Below are 20,281 nucleotides of genomic sequence, written 5' to 3' on the forward strand. Positions count from 1 at the left end.
AGCTACTCCACAAGATGGTTATGAAGAAGAAATAAGAATGGGCATAGAAAGCTCTTATCACTATGCCTGGAACATAGTAAATTCTGAATAAGCATTAGCTAATATTATTACGATGATTTATTTTAAAGTTTATTTATTTTGAGAGAGAGAAAGAGAGAGAGCACATGAGCCAGTGCAGGGGAGGAGCAGGGAGAGAGGGAAAGAGAGAATCCAAAGCTGGCTCCATGCTGTCAGCGAGAAGCCTGACTCAGGGCTCAATCTCACAAACCGTGAGATCATGACATGAGCTGAAAACAAGAGTCAGACAACCAACTGAGCCATCCGGGCACCCCTTATTGTTTTCATTTTAACCTCTATTTTGCTCTTTCTCCAGCTCCCGGCAGTCTGCCAGCTGAGATGGGTTTGGTGTTCAATAGAGATCATATTTCAGACGTCCTGGCTCTCTATCTTCAGGCAACAGATGTGTGGTGCCTTGCAACCTTCAGTAGGTACACAAGGCCCTCCGTTGCTATCCATTAGCAGGGCAAGGGGTAGAGAAAGACCTCCAACCTTCAGGGGTACCCAAGTGATAAAACGCACCCTGAGCACTGCAAATGTAACCATTTCAAAAATGCTCACATTTTTGAAAGATGATGACAGCTTTAGATTCCAAACAAAAATTGCTTCAGCTTTTTTTTTTAATCTGTGCCATAAAGTTATAAAGAAAATGGCCTTACTAACCAAAAGCAAAGAAAAGCCTGCCTTTAAGATGGACCACAACCCCACTTGCCCATAGTCTTCAAGACCGGATGTCAATACCCCCATTCTTACATGGAGTCTAGAGCATTTGGGTGGTTCATAAAACTGACCGGTGCATGCTGCTGGGTAGTAGGAGGTAGGAGGCAGGGTGTGCCCTTCCTTTTTCAGAGGGAGGAATGGTCTTTGTATAACGTCAAGTGCAGAGAGGGGACACCAGGTGGGTGAACACGGCAAAGATAAAGCCGAGATCCCAGCCCAGAGATGCCAACTCAGAGACTGGCACCATTTGCTGGCCTATAACCCCCAGGAGTCCATCCTCAGTACATCATCCCATCAGAGGGAGAAGAAAATGTACTCTCAAAGAAGCTGAAAAATAAAAAGAACTCCACAAATAAGGCGTCGTGGCTACAGGCAAATCCACACAAAGGGGATCGCTGTAAAGGGAAATCGCTCATGTTCAGAGTTCTGAGCTTTGAGTGAATTTCTGAGAAGGAGTATTTGCATTTTGGTTTTTCCCCTTCATGCGGTGAGGTAAGCAACAGGTGGAAAATCGGGCACTCTGAAATAGGGCAGGGCAACTGCAAATCTTAGAGCCCAGTGGAAGCTAATCGCCTCGGTCATCTCAGCAGGCTTTCTATGTGTCTGAGGAAAGAGGACAAGTCAGCCAAGACACGGGCGCAGAAAGGGACCGTGAAGGCAGCAGAAGTTGCCTGTTGGCAGTGCCATTTCAGGAAATCCAGGGAACTATCGCCAGGGGGAAACAAAACCAGGCAAATTACTTCATCTCAGACCATCCTCAACAGGGATATTTGATTTGCTGTTGCTCTGTGAGACCTCCCGCCATCCTGCTCCTGTTTCAGAGGTGACTTTGTCCGTGCGGGCTCTAAACAGCTGCTGCACACGACTGCAGCCCGATCAGGCCCAGAGACATTCAAAGTCAACCCATGTCCATTCAAAGGAGTGAACGTGAATCAAACGCTGGCTGGCAAGAAAAGAAATGGCGGCAGAAGAGCTGAACACGGCAGATCTAATAAAAGGGTGAGGCAGGACTTGTACATCTCTAACAGAGTCAGGAGCCCCTGATCAAAGGGGGGAGTAAGATTTCATCTTTATGGAAAAAGAACGTACGGCCTCAATAGCATAGGAAGGTGATCAGTCCTCACAACCCAGAGTTGTAAACCATCTCGGTCAACCCTCCCTGTAGGTCATTGCTATTTCACCACCTTTGAACTCAAAATTAAATATCCCCAGTAACAAGATTCAGGTCATGCTATTGGCTAGTTGGATTCTCTAACAGGATGTGATGCGGACTTGAAATTCAAATTAAGTGGGTGTTTCTCTTAAATCCTGTCTAGAGAATGGAACAGATTGTGAAATCTATTTAAGTCATTTGAGATGAATTTGGTTTGATGAGTAGCTCTTTTTTATGCCCTTTTAACTTTAAAAGCTGTCTTGCAGCAATTCTTGGTCCCTAAGTTTATTTCTACCATCGGAGAGGTGAAATGAAGAAGGAAGGCTTCCAGGTAGTGACCTAGATGTTCTCTGCCATCGGGATGCTGCTTAGAAACCCTTGAAATATGGGACATGCTCACATGCTCCCCACTAGGACTGGCACCAAAACAAGCTTTCGATTTTATTCTTAAAACCTTCTGTAATGCACACTTTTCTGCCACTCTTGCTTCTGAATTTAGTAGGTCACAAGGGAGAGACTGGCCGCTTGAATTCCTTTCCAAAGGTGCTGGAGACTTGAGTTCCAATTCTGACTCAGCTACTGTGTGGTTTGGAGCTTGGCTCTCGGGTTTTTTTTTTTTAATTTATTATTATTTATTATTATTTTTCCCCAAGCTGTGTGATCTTAGAGCCATCATTTAATCTTTGGGACTCTCTTGCTCTGATCTGTAAAATGAATGATTGCAGTGGTTCCTTTCAGCTTTAGTCTGTTGGCTTACCTTTCTAGAATCTCTAGGAAAATTGATTCTACCATGTGTATAAAAGTGTTCTATAAACCTTAGGTATTTTCTGGGAGCATTTTTTAAAAATAAAAATCAGGGGAAAGGTAATATGATTTGACAAGGAAGTATCTTAATTACAGCAAGACAGGAAGGAAAACAATTACGTTTCTGGATTTTTCTGGAATGTGTGAAGTTCGTCATCTTAATGTAAGTGCGAACTGAAGAGTATGGTCTCTGCTAGAGACTCTGAGAAAAGAAATAGCATTATTGTTTCCCTGTTGGTTAGGAACTCAGACAGGATGGATCCCTGGAGAAGGAAGTTGGGCTTGTAACTTCCAGTTGAACCTCATATTGACTTTATAGCCAGTATGCAAATTCCTCAAATCTGTTTCCTCACGCTATATCCCGAAAGGAGCCATAGCTGTATGGCATGGGAAAAGAGAAACAACAGCCTACAAAATACTTCAGTTCTGATCCTCTCTACCACTACTTCCTAGAGACATTGATTTGTAAAATAAGAATTCTTGATAGAATAAACATTAACACAGAGGAAAAGTATGTTAATGTTAATAATCATCTTCTTCAATACTAATCTCAACCAGCCCTCAAAAAAAGGAAAATCACGTCAGTGCACACAAAACTTGAAAGACATCCCTCACCTTTTGCAAGACTTGACTCTGATACAAATATTATTGAAAACTCTAAGCAAAAGTGCCCAGGAAACATTCTGCCCAAGTTTGGGGCACTCAGTGAGACCTCAGTAGAAACCACGTTTGCTCTCCTTGCCTAAATTAAACTACCTTTAGTTTAATTTCTTTGAACTACCACCAGTTTTTGATACGATCATTTGTTTCTCCAACACTGCCAGTATTCAAAAGCCTGGGTGCTGTCATGGGAGCTAAGTCTTGCCATCACGGACTCAGAAGTCGAACCAGACCTTTTTGTTTAGTGTGACAGTCTGGACAGACCACAGAATTAATGTTTATAGACCAGGCTTGGGAGGGTAAGCACAATGTCCCGTATTTGGTCCCCACCCTCCCGAGCACCCGAGACTATGTCCTCTAATCCGTGCTCAGTACACGCTGGGCAACCAATTAATCTCTCTGCAGTTTGAAGTTTCACTCTCAGGAGAGGGCACAGTGAGGACCCCGATCAGATTTGTCAGTCCTTTCTTCGGCTTCCACCATTCACGGATAACCACGACCTTGACATATCACACAGGGAGATGTCTTCCCAAATCATCAATCCTGTGTGGGTTTTCAAAAGTTCTAGCACTAGCACAACACGGTCATTTCATAATGAATCTCATAAATGAACTCTTATTCTCTTTCAGCTAAAAAAGATAGGGGAGAAAGAGACGGTCTTTTCTTTTTTTAGTGAAGCATCTTGCTTTTCCAAAAGGGGGAGGAAGGAATGATACCCTGTACCCACTCCCTCACTCCTCCCCCACCCCCTCAAAAAAACAAAAATCCCACTCCCAGAAATATCCATTTATTTACAATGGGTCCAGTTATTTACAATTATCCAGAAACTTGCAATTGCCCAGTGGCTCTCTGACTCTGAGAAGAAATAAGAGGCAGAGGTAAAAACATAGACCAGAAATGAGAGTGTAGTGAACACCAACTGCAGTTCCCAAGGCCTAGTTGTCCAAAAAAACACCTGATAGTTCTGTGTCAGTCGGGTGTCCCTTTTGAAGGTGTCACTTTTTCAAGGTATCAGCAAGGAGCTTAGCACATTCAGGGAGGATGCTGTCACAGAACCCCTATTGGTCTCAGGTTTCAGCAACACAAAGGCAGAGCATAGGGCAGGGAGAGTGTTGCTCCATGAAATGACGCTTGTTTGGAAGTCCCATCTCACCTAGGTGGGAGGAACTCTCAAAAACTCATCAAGGCCACCTAGTCAATCAGGGTTATTTATCTGTCGTGGAAAAGACACCAGGGAGAGATGGCAAGGAGGGACCCTTGTTCCCAGTCCCTCCTGCAGTGCACACAGCTGTTGGTAGAAAGAGACAACTTTGTGTGCCCTTACCTATGGACATCCTTGATGTGTGTGTGTGTGTGTGTGTGTGTGTGTGTAAGCCATACTTGGGTATGTTCATGAACATCTATGGCTTGTGTGCTAACACAGGGAGAGACACGCTCTTTGATAAGTTATAGAGTTCAGTGAAATCAGTTCTGGACTAGACACCAGAACACCTGGCTTCCCTCCTCTCCTCCCTGATTGTCCTGGCCTCGATCTTCTCACCCACAGAGTGCAAGTTGTGAGGTCTGTCCCAACGAGGATCAGATGAAATAAGGTACATGAAAGCACTATATAAAGTATAAGGCAATAGAGTACTGTAAGAAGTCATTATTTATGATGAATAAGCAGGAAAGAATCCAGATGCCAATTATCTTGCTAACTTCTCATGAGGCTAGGCAATCTAGCCAGAGGGTGGTGAGTGGGTAAGATTTTCCTCACTTACGTTCACAGCCAATATGTAAATCTATAATACACAGGTGTCTGAGTTCTATTATTTATAAACCTATTTTAATATGCTATATTGTTTCTAGCTCTCTTCTGGTTCTCCAGGCAATAGGAAACACCAAATTGAGAAAAGTTCTTCGCAAATTAACTGGACCAGAAGGGATTTTTATCACCTGTTTGTAGACCTAACTTATTCGTGTCACTAATTTCCAAGCAATGGACGTCACGATTATAATCGTGTGTTCTGATGTGAACCTCTTTCCTCCTACAATTTTCCCCCTTATAAAATCTGCCCCAAATTTCCTGGTGTTAGTTAATGTAAGTAATAAAGAAGTTTTACGTGTGTTTGTTTGTCTGTATTAAGATATATTTGCCAAAGGTTTGGGAACCTAAAATTGGAATATTTAATAAGTCGCTACTGACATTTATCACCTTCTTTGGGATTTACCACTAACCCAGTGACGTTATCTTTCTTGAGCTAAATTAAAAGACAAATTCAAATCCTGCATGGTAGCCACCAAAAGCATATATTTGAAAAACAGAATTCAGCGTGCCATATTATGCATTATTTAATGGTATGCAAATTATAAGTCAGACAGTTAGGAAAACCACACTTCAGCATTAATAAACAGCAGCACTACTACTACATTAATTATGATATTGCTATGATTTATTCCCAAGTTTTGCATGTTGATTCTCCTTGAAAATTTATGCCATCTGATAAGCAGTAACCTCCTTCCCCTCCTACATCTCCTACCCATTCCTCAAATCTGTTCCTCCTACCCACCCCATGGATGTCTGCAGGAAACGGGTACAGAAATACAAAGTCATAAGCAGCTGCATTGTCTTATAAGCATCAATAATTAAAGAACAAGCAAACACCACCTAAAGCTCCAACATTTATTGTGTCAATGTTAAGCACACTTTTTAAAAGACAACATAGAATGTATAGAAACAAGGGGTTGGGGGACTCATGCTCGATTCCACAATACAGGTAATTAGATTGGCTGGTTTCAAAAGGGCCAGGACGTCACTCAGGACAGCGATGGTCCATGGGCCCTCTATATGGGACTGATTCACCGTTCCAATGTGGGTCTGTTTTTTTGCTTTTACTTTTTTTTAAAAAATATAAATAAAATGGCACTGCAGGCCTGGGCAGGAAGGACTCTGCAGGACTCTGTCTTCGCACAACGGCTTCTTGGAGGCTACTGTCGGAAAACATCACAAACTAGCAGGATGACAGGCCACGCAGATGTCGGCTGGGCAGCACGCGTCCACCCCGCCCCTGGGGACTTCAAATTTTCTCAGAACTTAAGGGCTCTCGAGCTTCCATCCGAAAACTGCCACACATCTTGAGCTCTCTGGGTACTACGCCGAATGGGGGTGTGTGAAGAACCTAGAAGGAGGTTGGAGACAGAGGAAGGGGAAAAAAAAAAAAGTACAGGTGTGACTTGGCCCAGTGATTTTCTGTTCTCTAACTAGCTCTTTAAAATTATAACTTAAATCAACCACAGGTTGAGCCACTGGCATCTTTAAACATGATTTCAAACTCTGTCCCCTCCCCCCAAATCTCTGCCCCCTGAGTACCTTTCCCATGCCTCCCTCCCTGCCTTCCCAACAGAGGACCCAGACCCGCTACCCGATCCCAATCGTATGGTAGTCCTAATAAACTTGGGACACACCTGGAAGGAAACACTTTCCCTTATGACTGAGAAAACTGAGTAGGAAACAGTCCTTTGGTTGAGGAGAACAGGGGAGGGAGGAGGGAAGGGGGACATTTCCTTAAAATAATAATAAAATTATAAAGAAACAAAAACTCAAAATTGATGTAAAAGCAGCACAACGAAAACATGAAATGTCATCAAGTTCAACGTCAAAGCAGCCAACGATTTACAAGAGGCGAACACATCCCTGAAGAGGAAACCAGAACCCAAAATAGTTGCTCCCAAATTGCACCAAAAACTGCCTGTAGTTTCTTTCAAACATGCAGTTTTCTTTTCTTTTCTTTTTTTTTTTTTTCTTTTTGGTAAAGGGGGAAGGCAATGGTGAAGGGAAGAAGGGAGTGGTTATTCTCCTCCGGGGTTCCTCCCTTTGCTGTGTTACATTGACTTGAAGCAGCAGAACTGGGAGTCCGGATGTGCCGAGGAAGAGGGCTACCACTGTGGCATTCCAGGGCTCGTTGCCATGGCGACCCGAAGCAGGGGCCTGGGGCCTCCTCTCCCCAGACTTGGCGCCGCAGGAGGCCCAGGGTCTGGAGCTCAGCTGCTCTCTCGAATGCCCCCTGCGCAGTGGAGACCAGGGCTGAGGGGCCTCCTGTGTCCAGGTGGGCTCTGGGGAACCCCGTTCCCAGTCCAGCCCTGCCACTGTCGTGGAGGCCCCTCTGGCTGATACCCCCATCGAACCCCTTTGTCAGACCTGCTACCAGTATTGAAAGCTCTAACAGACAAAATACGGCCTGGGCATGTACCACGCTCTACGTTATTGAAAAGCACAGCCCCCTATGGGTTTGGGCGGGGGGGGGGGGGGGGGGGGGTGTCCTGCGTTAGAGGAGAGACATTGGGGAAATCGCTTAATTTGCCCTTTCTGCTGAATCACAAGGACCTAATATATATGCTCCCTTTAAGTAGTCTTTGCCACTTTACAGAAAGGAAAAACAGTATTTGGATCAACCGTTGGAGTTGTTCAGGCAAGTTTAGGATCTTGAGTACAAATGACCCAGGTGAACTGTACTGATCTCCTTTCCCCTTTTGGAAGGGAGGAATTAATCGCTTCCCATGACCACAGATGACACTGGGAAATAGAGAGAGAGAGAGAAACAGACCCATCCCCCCTAAAGGCTGATTCACTGGCCATGTGTTTTACTCAATGAAACAGAGGGCTAATGGGATAACAAGATGACAGCAAGGAAAAGTGCACACCCAACAACCCATGTCTACAATTTGTAGCTAGAGCAGCCCTGGAATAAACGTCCAGAATCCCAATTCTGGCTGTGTGTTCTGATGTCCGTTGCTCTAAACATGGGTTCATTTAGTTTTAATTGGGAAAGCGGCAGGGCCTTAGGAGACACTTAGGAAAATTTGCTAAGTGCCTCGTGCCTGTTAAAAAGTTAACGGTCTTTTAAAAAATATTTTTCCAAGCAGGTTTAAAGAACACTGCCAATCCCATCCTCACACTGGCAAAATTCCCACATTTCTTTCGTTTCTTTCTCTCTTTTTCTTTCTTTTTTTTTTTTTTTGTTTTAAATGGGAAGTTGTCTGAAAAAGAAAAGAGAATGGATGGGTACATTCTTGAACACACCAGGCCCAGGGACGATGGAGTAACAGAATCTTAATGAAGAGAACACGACTACAACACAGTCCTAAGAACTCATGTTAGTGTGTGCACGCGCGGAGCAGGGGAAAGAGGAAGAAAGAAAGAAAGAAAGAAAGAAAGAAAGAAAGAAAGAAAGAAAGAAAAAGAAAACACCGTATTTCCTCCCTCTCACTCTGAAGTGTTCGAAGCAGGACAGGATGGGGCCTGAGGCTCCTCAACTCCTTTTCAGGAAAGCCTGAAATATCCCAGCACCTTTGAACAAACTTTTAGTGTCTGTGAATAAACCTCCTCATTTCCTTATTTCTCCAAATGAAACGATATCTAACTCCCACTGCCACTGCCTTTCAAATCCTCACTTCCAGCATCATGAACGTATACAGTATGGACTTATTACACACACAAAAATGGTATTTAAATAAACAGTTCTAGCACAGAATGCCCTGGGAAAAACTCAACTACTCCACACTTCCTGCCATGGCTGGTACAAATGAAGAAACAAGTGTTCACCCCACTTCTTAGCCACCTTTGCAATGATTTGGCTTCAGTCCTTTTGTAGGGTCCTAAACAAAGAGAAGATAGGAAATGGTCTCAGGATGGGGAGAGCCCACGCACTGGGAGGGTTTCTAAGTTAAAATCTGTGAGAAATAGTATTTGCTGTACTCCTGTTTATTATGAAGCTGTTCTCAAAATGAAGATAAAAAGGAACATTGACGCGTTAAGAGTTCAGGTGGGTAAAGAACATTGCATCAACATATCTGGGGTGTCGCATAAACTTGAGAATTCTGAAAACTGTTAGTATCCTCAGCATTTCCTCATTTTAAAAAAATCTCGAATTCATCCTCTGTTGGAAATGTTTTTTGTTATTTTGCATTAAGATTTTTAATTCGGGGGTTCCAGATACAGATGTCAGTTATAAGTTATATTTTTATTGCCTAGATTTTCATGCTCGTATTGTTCACTCAGCTTCAGAAATCATATTTTATAAGAGGGCTTCAATAAGCCAGGAGACTGAGTACCCTGAAGAACGTGTCTCCCGATAAATTTATTTAACTTTGGGACCATGTAAATCAAACATAATCTGTGATTTATCACCACATGTTTGCACCCCTCCCCATTCCCCATTTGATTTAAGAAATTTGAACATACAAGTAAGTATACAGTATCTACCATTAATTCTGTCTGTCAGGATGCAAAACCTAATTATGCTAAGAGCATCATATATTGAAAAATTAAAATGAACACTGTATATAAAACTTGCACAGCTGCACTCATAGCTCCTAATAAAAGAGTAATAGGGACACACAGTGGTTTTATGGACATTTAATACGGTGGAGCAGAAGTCACCACATCGCAAACTGGCATGGCACTGGAGAATATTTCTATCTTGAATAGCATTCTGGATTCAGTTGTGAAGTAACCTAATTCAAAACACAAATATCTCCTCTCAGGTCACTGCCAATTATCAAGTTCTGCGAGATACATCCATCTGATCCCAGCCCCTGTACCCAACCCCAAATCTTCTCTCACGGGATTCCTCTCTGCCTCCACTCTCTGCTTCCCACCCAAACTGGCTTTAAAAAAAATACACCTACTTTCTGTGTATTTTAGAAGGATAAAACTATTCCTGTCTCAGATAAAAGGCATTACATGAAAAGGCCACCTCACAGGCACCAGGGCATAAGAACTGAGCAACGAAAATGCTACCACAAGAAGACAACAGAACGGCTTTTGTTTTGGTTTTTACAAAAAGAAGAACAACGTTGTATCCATTCATCTACACTGGGAACAGGGAGACAGTATCACAGAAGTATGTATTTTAATAAAGCAAATAGATGCTGCAGCATGCAGTATTTGTAAAACTGACAACACAGATTTCTAAGGAGGGGTTTTTATAATGGACCTAACTTACTTTTCAAAGGCTATGTTTCATTCATAAATCTGTTGGTTGGGCAAAAGATCACGGAAGCATATTCCCCCCTCTCATTTGCTACCAGTCAGGAAGACACTATAAAAAGTTCTAAAAGATCTGTCCCATCTCTGGTCCCTAAGATCACAGGATCACAAGGCAAACCACCATATATCTCAGGAAATCAGTGGCTGATTCCACAGATTTGCCACATCTGGCTGAACTACTGGTTACTTCTCTCTCTCTCTTTCTCTCGTTAACATGATGCCTTTGTTTCTGGATATTTATGGGGGGGGGGGAGGGTGATGTTATTTTTGGTATGAAGAAAGACTCATATGGAAATGAAAGAGCTAACTTTTTAAAAAATCTTTTTTTACATTATGTTCTAAGATAGGGCAGGGGAGGGAGAATAGAAAAGAACTTTCAGACAACAAGAACAGCAAAAAATCCAAAGGAAATAAAAGTTTAAGATGCTATTACCAGTCAATTTTTCATTTATATCTGGATGGATTATTGTTAAGACATGAAGGGAAAGTTTTTAACATCAGACTGAAAACACTTTCCATTTCTTGAAAATTATTCTAGAACTATAAAATCTAAAAACTATTTCCATGTTTTGAGATATGTCTATTTTAATATAGTAAGCACTTTATGTTCCTTTAGGGTATAATGCACGCATCAAAATGCCCATAGAAATAATCCTGAAAAAGACTGACTGGCCTTCTCTTAAAACCTGTTATTTTCTTGAAAGTAATTTACAGAGTGTGTCAAATGAGGACACAAGAAGCTTACATTGTGTACTTTAATTTTTTTTATTTTTTTCAATAAAGGGACAAAATGGGTGTATGAACAGGTTAATGCAGACAACTGCCAAAAAAACACAGACAGTGGTTTTTCCAATAGAACTTAACAAAGACCAGAAACAAATACAATAAAAAGCCAGGTTGTAATGACCTTTGGTCATCCAAATAAAAAAAAAATAAAAACAAAGAAAAATAAAAGATCAAATTAAGTGCCTCTGTTTTGAACAGGGCACATAAGCAATAATAAATAGTGACTCCCATAGTAAAAGATAAAATTTCAAGTTACGACAAACAGCTTTCATTACAGGAATAGAAAAGGCCAATAACAAAATATTCTGCATTGCCATTTACAAAAAAGTATTGACTAAAGCGGGCTTTCTCTTTAATATGCTTTGCATATGAAATTCTTTCCAATCTAAATATAAAGCACCATTTAGTTTTTGGCAATGAAAAAAACTGCAAAACATTGTTTTTGTTTTTTTTTTTCCTTTTTTTTCTTTCTTTCTTTTACTGCATATGAAGGTAAGATGCTGGAATGTAGGGTGATAGAAGGAAAGGGACAAAAAGCACACTACATAACAAACCAACGTTATCAGCTTGCAGTACTGCATACAGTATGGCAGCAGGAAAAAGGAACGAAAAAGGATATGTACAACCCCTATGACAGCCATCCGTGTGACATTCTAGCAGGCTCCCCCAAACCGCCATTATATGGCTTCTCATCTGTACAATGTCACACTTTTTTGTTTGTCTCTCTTTTTTTTTTTTTGAAGCATACAAATAATTTGCACTATATTATCCTGCCAAATTAAAAAAATATACTGTGGCAGCCTGTCTTTTTTTTTTTTCCACTACCAAAAAAGGTACATTGATACCTTTTAAGAGAACAAGCAACAATTAAAAATACAAGCTTCAATATAAATACTATAGTGCCTAACACTAGATGAACATTTAATTCAAATACCATTCTAGAAATACAGAAAAAAGACCATAAATGTGTTTTAGCATAGGAATCAACATGAGTGTGCATTTTCCTATATTTAAGTACTATATAATCTTAAACCTTTCCCCAATGTATGTTTTTTTTTTTTTTTACAACCTGAAGAGCGGTGTGTATCCAAGGCATAGAATTTCCACTACCATTTTTAAATGGATAACAAGTCTTGTAACACCACCAAGACAATGGAACCCTAAAATGCAGTTCCCCCCTAAACATAATGAAGTGTTTTTTAAAAAAATTTTTTTTCTTAACATTTATATTTAAAAAAGTTTTGTACAAAAAAATCCTTGCACTGTAGAAGCGAAAGCAATCATTCATTTCTATGTTAAGTGTATTCTGTTTTCCATTCACAGCGCTTGCAATGTTGAGTCCGAGTAAGTAAGCTCATTAGTCAAGTAAATGGCTGGCAAAGTTTTTTTTTTTTTTAGTTTTTTTTTTTTAAAAATGCTCATCAATGAGATTGTGTTCAATTTTTTTTTTTTCAGCATTCTTGCAACTTTTCCCTTAAGTATAGACCTGTAAACTGGGAAAATTGTACAGTGCACTTAATTGTCCTATCTGAGCAGGTTTATTTTATACTCAACCTCTGTATCTCTGATTAGAGAAAAGATACAGATATTACAGGCAGAGTCAAGTGCTATTTGAACACCAACTGGGGCAGATGCTAGCTTAATAAAAAAGAAAAAATTAAAAAAATAAAATAAAAACAATGAATCCTCTTCCATGTTAACACAAATAGCACACAGTGTATGGAAAAGAAATGAAGTACAACTTTTAGGGAGCACAGACATATATACTGCTACTCTTAAAATTCTTTCTCTTCTTTTTTAAGAATGTCACATTTAAACACAAGTCTTAAGAATTCATAGTTAATCATCATTGTATCAATATTAGCTTATACACCTGTTCTAGTTTAAAATGGCAAATAGTACCACGTTGTGCTAAAAGATCACGTATTTTCTTCCTCTGTTACCCTCCTGTCAAACCTTATTGTCAGTCTCTTCTTTTTAATATGGTCTACGAGGTCTTAAAGTTTATCATTTGATTGTCCCTTTGACAACCAAGTAGATCTGGATCTATTTCTTTTGGTGCCAGAATTTTTTGAACAGACATTATTTAAGTTATCTTCATAAAATGAATTCCTTACTAATGTATTTAATTGTATTCCGGGGCTTTTGCACGTTGCACATTCAATTTAATCATCATTTAAAAAAAATAATAAAACTTTGGGCAAAACAGCCCATTTCTTTTAAGCTCTCACCAGGAGCAAAATAGCGTTTATACTGGTATAATCAGTTTTGCTTATAAGATTAAACTAAAGGGAAAATGATGATTAACTAGGACATAGTGGGTCATATTTTTAGGTAGCCATTGTTGTGAGAAATACAATATAGAATTATATGCTAGGTCCTAAGATTTCTTACCTCGCCCAATGCTGAATTAAGCTACAAGTTTATAACAAGTAGAAAGAACCATCAACGTGGTTTTAATAGATCCAAGGCACTCATATTTTAAAACCAAATGATAGAATAAGCTTGTTTTGTTTTTCTGTTAAAATTTGTCAATTCAAGGCCTTTTTTTTTTCCTCTCCAATTGATACATTTAACCCTCTAGAGACAGACATTTAGCTCATAGAGATTTTCTTTCAGTGCTGTCTATTCTGTCTTTAGAGGGTTAACCCAAAGACTGTTTTTCCTCCTCACGTTATAAAATAAAACTGTACATGATATGTATTACAGAATGTATGCAGCATGGTCTTTTTCTCTCTCTCTCTCTTTTTCTCTCAGAACGGAACTGGAAACAGCAACATGTTTGCTCAGCAACGAATCGGGGACAATTTAAAATAGCCATAACATACCATACATGCTGTCTAAGTTTAAAAAAAAAAAACATACACAACATGTAAATTATTGCACAAGAGAAAGGCTCAAAGTTTGCGTAAAATGCAATAGTATTGCCCCATACAGATCATGCATTCAAACGGTGAGAACATAAAGGAAAAAAAGAAAAAGAAAAAAAGAAAAAGAAAAAAAAAAAACAGGTGTGCTGGTGACAAGCACTCTCATATTCTTAGCTTCCGTTACTTCTGTTTGTTTGTTTGTTTAATCACATGGGACTAGAAAAAAATCCTACAGGGAGTGGGGCTGGAGGGCGATGGGGAAGGGGGGGTGGTGAAAAAAGGAGGTGTCAGGTGGGAGTGAGGGAGGGGTATTAATATACCTCTATTCAGTTTTTATATCATTATTCAACACTCGATCACTGTGCCATTTTTTCATGTGTTTCTCCAGGGTACTGTACACGCTAAAAGGCATCTTACAAATTTCACATTTGTAAACGTCCTTCCCCACCTGGCCATGCGTTTTCATGTGCCTGGTGAGCTTGCTACTCTGGGCACAGGCATAGTTGCACAGCTCGCATTTATAAGGCCTTTCGCCCGTGTGGCTTCTCCTGTGGACAGTGAGATTGCTACAGTTCTTGAAGACTTTCCCACAGTACTCACAAGTGTCGCTGCGTCTGCCCTCTTTTGAGCTGGGCCTGCCCGGGCCCGGACCACTAATATGGGGCGTGCTCCCTCCACTTCCCGTGCCGCTGCGCCCCGAGATCCCTCCGTCCAGCTCCCCGGGCGGCGTGGAGAAGCGCAAGCTCCCGTTCTCCGAGGAGTGCTCCGACGAGGAGGCGAAAGGCGATTGTCTGGAGTCTCCGAAGCTAAGGAAGGGATCTTTGAGCTGCCTGGAGGCCGCGTAGCCAGCGAGCCACTGCGAGTACACGTTCTCCGTGTTGGGCATCGCGGCCGGGGGCAAGTCGAACTCCTTCTCGAGCTTGATGCGCTTGGAGAAGGGGCTCAGCGAGCTGGGGCTGCCCAGCAGCAGCTTTTTGGACAGGCCCCCCGAGGCCGACTCGCCCGGGGAGCAGCCGCGGCCGTTAACAGTGCCATCGTCTATGCGGTCCGACTCGCCGGCCACCGAGTCTTCGTCGCAAGTGTCCCTGTGGCCCTCGGCCTCGGCCAGGTGGCCGCGCTTGTGTTTCTCGCCCAGGACCTGGTGGAAGGCCTCGCTGAAGTGCTGCATGGAGCTGAGCACCATGCCCTGCATGACATCAGGCAGGGCGCGGCCCTCGTCGCCCACGCCCACCACCGCGCCCCGCGAGCTGTTCTCGTGGTGGCGCGCCGCCTCCAGGCTCAGCCCGAAGCCGTAGTCCACCCTCTCGCTCTCCGTCAGCTCCTCCTCCTCCTCTTCCTCCTCTTCTTCCTCTTCCTCGTCGTCCTCCTCTTCCTCCTCGTCCCCATTCTCCGGGATCAGGTTGGGGTCGTTCTCGCTCTTGAACTTGGCCACCACAGACTTGAGCGCGCTGCTGGCGCTGCCCACCAGGTCGCTGGTGCCGGGTTCCGGGGAGCTGGCGGTGGAGAGGCCGTCGTCGGACTTGACCGTCATGGGGGATGACTTGTGCATGTGCGTCTTCATGTGGCGCTTCAGCTTGCTGGCCTGCGTGCACGCGTGGTCGCACAGGTTGCACTTGTAGGGCTTCTCGCCCGTGTGGCTGCGCCGGTGCACCACGAGGTTGCTCTGAAATTTGAACGTCTTGCCGCAGAACTCGCATGACTTGGACTTGACCGGGGGCTGGGAGGGAGGAGGGGCGGATTGCAGAGGAGGGAGGGGGGGCGTCGCCAGGAAGGGTGGCTTGCTACCTGGCTGGAATGGTTGCAGTAACCTTTGCATAGGGCTGGGCCGGCCTGGGGACAGCGGTGGGCTAGACGTGTTCCCTGCCAGCTCTCTAAGTCTCCTAGAGAAATCCATGGCGGGAGGCTCCATAGCCATTGGATTCAACCGCAGCACCCTGTCAAAGGCACTCGGGTGATGGGTGGCCAGGGCCATCTCTTCCGCCCCCAGGCGCTCTATGCGGTGGGGGTCCAAGTGATGTCTCGGTGGTGGACTAAACAGGGGGGGAGTGGGTGGAAAGCGCCCTTCTGCCAGGCCGGAAGCCTCTCTCGATACTGATCCTGGTATTCTTAGCAGGTTAAAGGGGTTATTGTCTGCAATATGAATCCCATGGAGAGGTGGCTGGGAAGGACATTCTGCACCTAGTCCTGAAGGGATACCAACCCGCGGGGTCAGGGGACTTCCGTGTTCGCTTTCTAAGTAGATTCTTAATCCATGAGTGTTCTGTGCGTGTTGCAAGAGAAACCATGCACTGGTGAATGGCTGTTTGCAAGTTGTACATGTGTAGCTGCTGGGCTCATCTTTACCTGCAAAATAATACAACACCAACATCAATGTTTAATCGCGGAGGAGGACGTTAGCAATTGCTTATTTATGGTTCACCTCCAGCCTTCCCTGCCCCCAGCCCTCCACCCCACAGGCCTAAGCCCTCACTGATCTATAATATTCCCTGTGCCTAGAATTGGTGCCTGGTTCATCTGGTGGCTGGTGCCCAATAAATATTTGTCGAATTGGTCTTGCTGCCATTTCATTCGGTTCTAAGAATTTTAAATCCAATCTCCAAAGCAGAGAAATCTGCACCAATTCAAGCTTGAGAATGAGGATCCCTACATTCTAAGGAACCTCAGCAAACCTCTTCTTCTGAACTCTCCAATCTGTCACCAGCTGTGACAAGCTATTTGGGGCAAGCTATTTCATCTCTGTGCCTCTGTTTCCTCATTTGTTAAGTGAGGGCCTTGGACAAGGTGACCTAAGGGAAACTTTTCTGCTTCCTAAATCCCATCGTTCTATTCTCCCCTGGGTGGCAGGTGAACTTTCTAAACAGGCAATCATTTCATAGGGATATCAAAAAAGAGAAGGTCAACTCGTTACAGTTCTCTATGGCCCTGGAGATGCTTTTAATCTTAGCCTGAAACACAGTAATTGTTGATATTGTTAAAAATGGGAAGGTACTCCTAAAATAATTCCAAGGAAGAGAGACTAGCAACATTCTCACATCCCAGCCTTGTGTGAGGATCAGTGAGTCCCAATCCTGGTTCCACAACACCCTATGGGGACTCCCATTTTTATCTCAAGGGATGTTGCAAAAAATCTCAAAAGAGAAATTTAATTTGGATTTAACCAACAGGCCGTATCAAATCTTTAGGAGTTGTTCCCCCAGTCAAACAAATGCAAGTCTGGAGAAGTTAGGAGGAGCGGCTGGTGCCAACTTAAGCAGACACAGCATCCTAGTTTAAGAACAGTTAAAGCAGCCAGCACCATGACGGGCAGCAGGCTGAGAAATGCTACACTATCCTCCTCCTCATTATTTTGAGAGGCTAACAACGAGAACCAAATTATACAACATCCTGCGCCCTCGGCTGAGCCTCAGCTCCAGTTGAGAAAGAAACAGAAAGATACAGTTCAGCTAGTCAACTCTTTGGCCAGTAGCCAAGCCGTCTGGAGAGGGGCCCTGCTTAAGTCACATTATTTCTCTCTCGCTGAAAAGAACCCGAGAGTGGTAAATGCCACTTTGGCAAAGAGGGGGCCAGCTTGACTTCACGATCATTCATTTTTGGAGATAGCTAAATTAAAAAAAAAAAAAAAAAATATATATATATATATATATACACACACACACACCAAGGGACTAACAGTTTACCAGTCAACTACAGCATTAAAAAGGGCCCAAATATTGGTGGCCAAAGGACAAGGTTGAGAAAAAATAGATGAACTTCCCAGGGATTCTCAAAAAGCCAGTGCATAAAGTACAAATGAGAAATAAACTTTAGCCAGTCTTTTAAAAGGGGAGACTAGAGGAGTCGCTTAAGGCCCCAGCTAGTATTTGTCAGTAACTTTTTTAAAAGCAAAAAAAAAATCCACCATGGAGCTAAAGAGTGGGAATTAATCAATTACGACGATTCCTCCATTTAGCAAGTCAGAAAGAAAAGCTGGCAGGGTCTTCTCAGGAGCCCCAACACTTGCATTCCCAAACAAGCCAGCCTTGCTCAGAGCACTTGTCTGAATAATGGACTCCCTGCCCTGACCTTGTGATTTACTTTACAATGCATTTATAATCTCACTCAATATATCCCACTCCTGGGTAAATCTCTTTAACAAGATTAGATGATAAGATACCAAAATTAGGTTTCCAACATTTGCCTAATGTGGAGGGAGGGAAAAAAAAAGGCAGAAAGATTTTGAAAGAAAACGCTGACATTAGTATCACATTATCTGCCTATTTTTGTTTGCCTCCTTTCTTCAAAGGGAAATAAAAAGCATCATTGAGAGTATTTTCATAAATTTTTTTGTTGTTGTTGAACAATGACTTGGGTTCTAAATAGGCAGGGAAAAAACCTATCTGGTTCCAACTAACATGACCCTCTGTGGCTTTCTCCTTTGCCTCTCTAGGACTCTGTGTTATTATCATACATTTAGCCTGACAATCCGGATTGGATAAGTAAAGAGGAGATTTGTCAGCTGAAACAAGTCCTTAACACTTTCATCACTCCAAATGCCTTAAAATCATATTTTCGCTTATGATATCCTACTGAATCCCAGGACTGGACCCATAATTAGCAATCTGGTTTTGCATGCACGTTGACCACGGCTACGGATCAGTGCCAAAATGTGCACAGCCCTGCATCAAGGGTCTCACCTGTATCCTTTCCAAAAGGCTTAAACAAGCAAAGTCCATTTTATTTTGCTGCTCTGAACTTCCTAAAATTTTGTTTCCAGAGCCAGTGATGTGATAGTGTTACACTATGTTCACACTGTGCTGTTACCCTCCCCTCTCAGACATCAGGTCAGAGAAGATAGCATTTTATCTTATAATGAGCATACAACATACAGTTTTCACTATCGCATTTTAGTATTCCTATCAACTAGATATTCTAGATCATGAGGGCAGCTAGTGTAATCATAATGTCAATGAGAAGGGCTGTTACGATTGAGACTAAAGATTACATCAAAAGAGCTGCTTTGAAACTGGTAATTATTACCAGTCCACTAATAGCAAATGATGCATTACAGTTTCACCATATAATCTGTATTTCACTCAGCTCATGCCAGTGCACCATATTATATTACAGTGCGCACAGATTCTCAATTCCTAAACTGCAGTCATCAATAAATGTGTTACTTGCCATAATTTGTGAAATTACTTTGTTCATAACATCTTTGATGGGTTAGAAAGACCAGAATTGATTTCCTGTGTGGCAAAATTAGGGCTACATTGATTTATTGACGTGTAAAATATAATAATATTCTTCATTTACTCTGACGAAAATCAACTTCTCAATTTGAGAGCCTCATTGGGCATTCACGGGAATTGTTTTGATTTAGAGCAATAAACTGAGTCCTGGCCCCAAGCATAGGAACTCCAGGCATCAAATAGTTAAAATCAGCCATTAGTTCACCTACCAGCTTTTATTTTATTTCATTTTGTTGTATGGGAAGGAATAACCCCATTTTTAGTTTGTCACCAATGCTAACGAGTCATGTGATCTAAGCCTCAGGATTGAGAAAAACAAGGAAGTCTGACACCAGAGGCCTGGCTCTACTATTTGCCAGCTTACGGGCTCTGAGACACTTAATTTCTTTGAGCCTTAGGTTTCCTATCTGTAAAATGAGCATAAAAACAGTACCTTACAGAATTGTGAAGTTCAAATGACAGACGTGTATAAAAGCCATTTGTAAACTACCAGGTCCAAGGTGAATGTGAGTTTTCATTACTCCCAGGCTTGATTAGTTACCTAGCATGATGACTGACCAGGTTGTACACCCAGAAAGGCTTCCAGAAGAAGGCTGGAATCCAGAATCTAGAATCCAGGCCTCAGGCCAAAGGGAGGGAGGTCCTGGCTAGAGGGTGGCAGGAGGGGCCATTTTAAGGCCCATGACTGTGGTCCACCAGCAGGGATGCCACAGGGAAGTGCTAAGTGCTCAGTGCTCTGAAAGCCAAGGGCAGCTGGTTAAGGCAGCTGAGTGGCCTGGGGGTCAGCTCTGCTGAATGCTTTCTGGAACTCCACAACCCATTTCCACATACCTTGTCTGGTCACTCCTAAACTGGTCCTGCCAGCATGGGCACCAGCAAACTAGGTACCCTCCCTTTGCAGGAAGAGGGGGAGAAGACATGGATTCTGCAGCAGGCTCCTAGTTTCCCACCCCTGCCCTCAGGAGGGTCAGCGGAA

At 42.6% G+C, this 20,281-nt stretch overlaps 1 protein-coding gene across 15 annotated transcripts in view; it reads right to left on the minus strand.

The window, feature by feature from the left end:
- Window positions 1–6,042: 6,042 nt before the first annotated feature.
- BCL11A (BCL11 transcription factor A) overlaps window positions 6,043–20,281 on the minus strand; it is a 101,614-nt gene continuing 87,375 nt past the window's right edge. For 8 of the 15 annotated variants that reach the window (XM_027072398.2, XM_027072401.2, XM_053200630.1 and 5 more), the window contains one exon: window positions 7,147–16,420. In XM_027072398.2, the coding sequence (XP_026928199.1) occupies window positions 14,400–16,420 (2,021 nt within the window). In that variant the 3' untranslated portion in view covers window positions 7,147–14,399. Of the gene's footprint in view, window positions 6,553–7,146; window positions 16,421–20,281 lie in introns of those variants that run through there. The other 7 variants (XM_027072402.2, XM_015070522.3, XM_053200633.1 and 4 more) reach the window with 4 other exon arrangements.

Source organism: Acinonyx jubatus, chromosome A3, assembly GCF_027475565.1.
Source record: "Acinonyx jubatus isolate Ajub_Pintada_27869175 chromosome A3, VMU_Ajub_asm_v1.0, whole genome shotgun sequence".
Lineage (NCBI taxonomy): Eukaryota > Metazoa > Chordata > Mammalia > Carnivora > Felidae > Acinonyx > Acinonyx jubatus.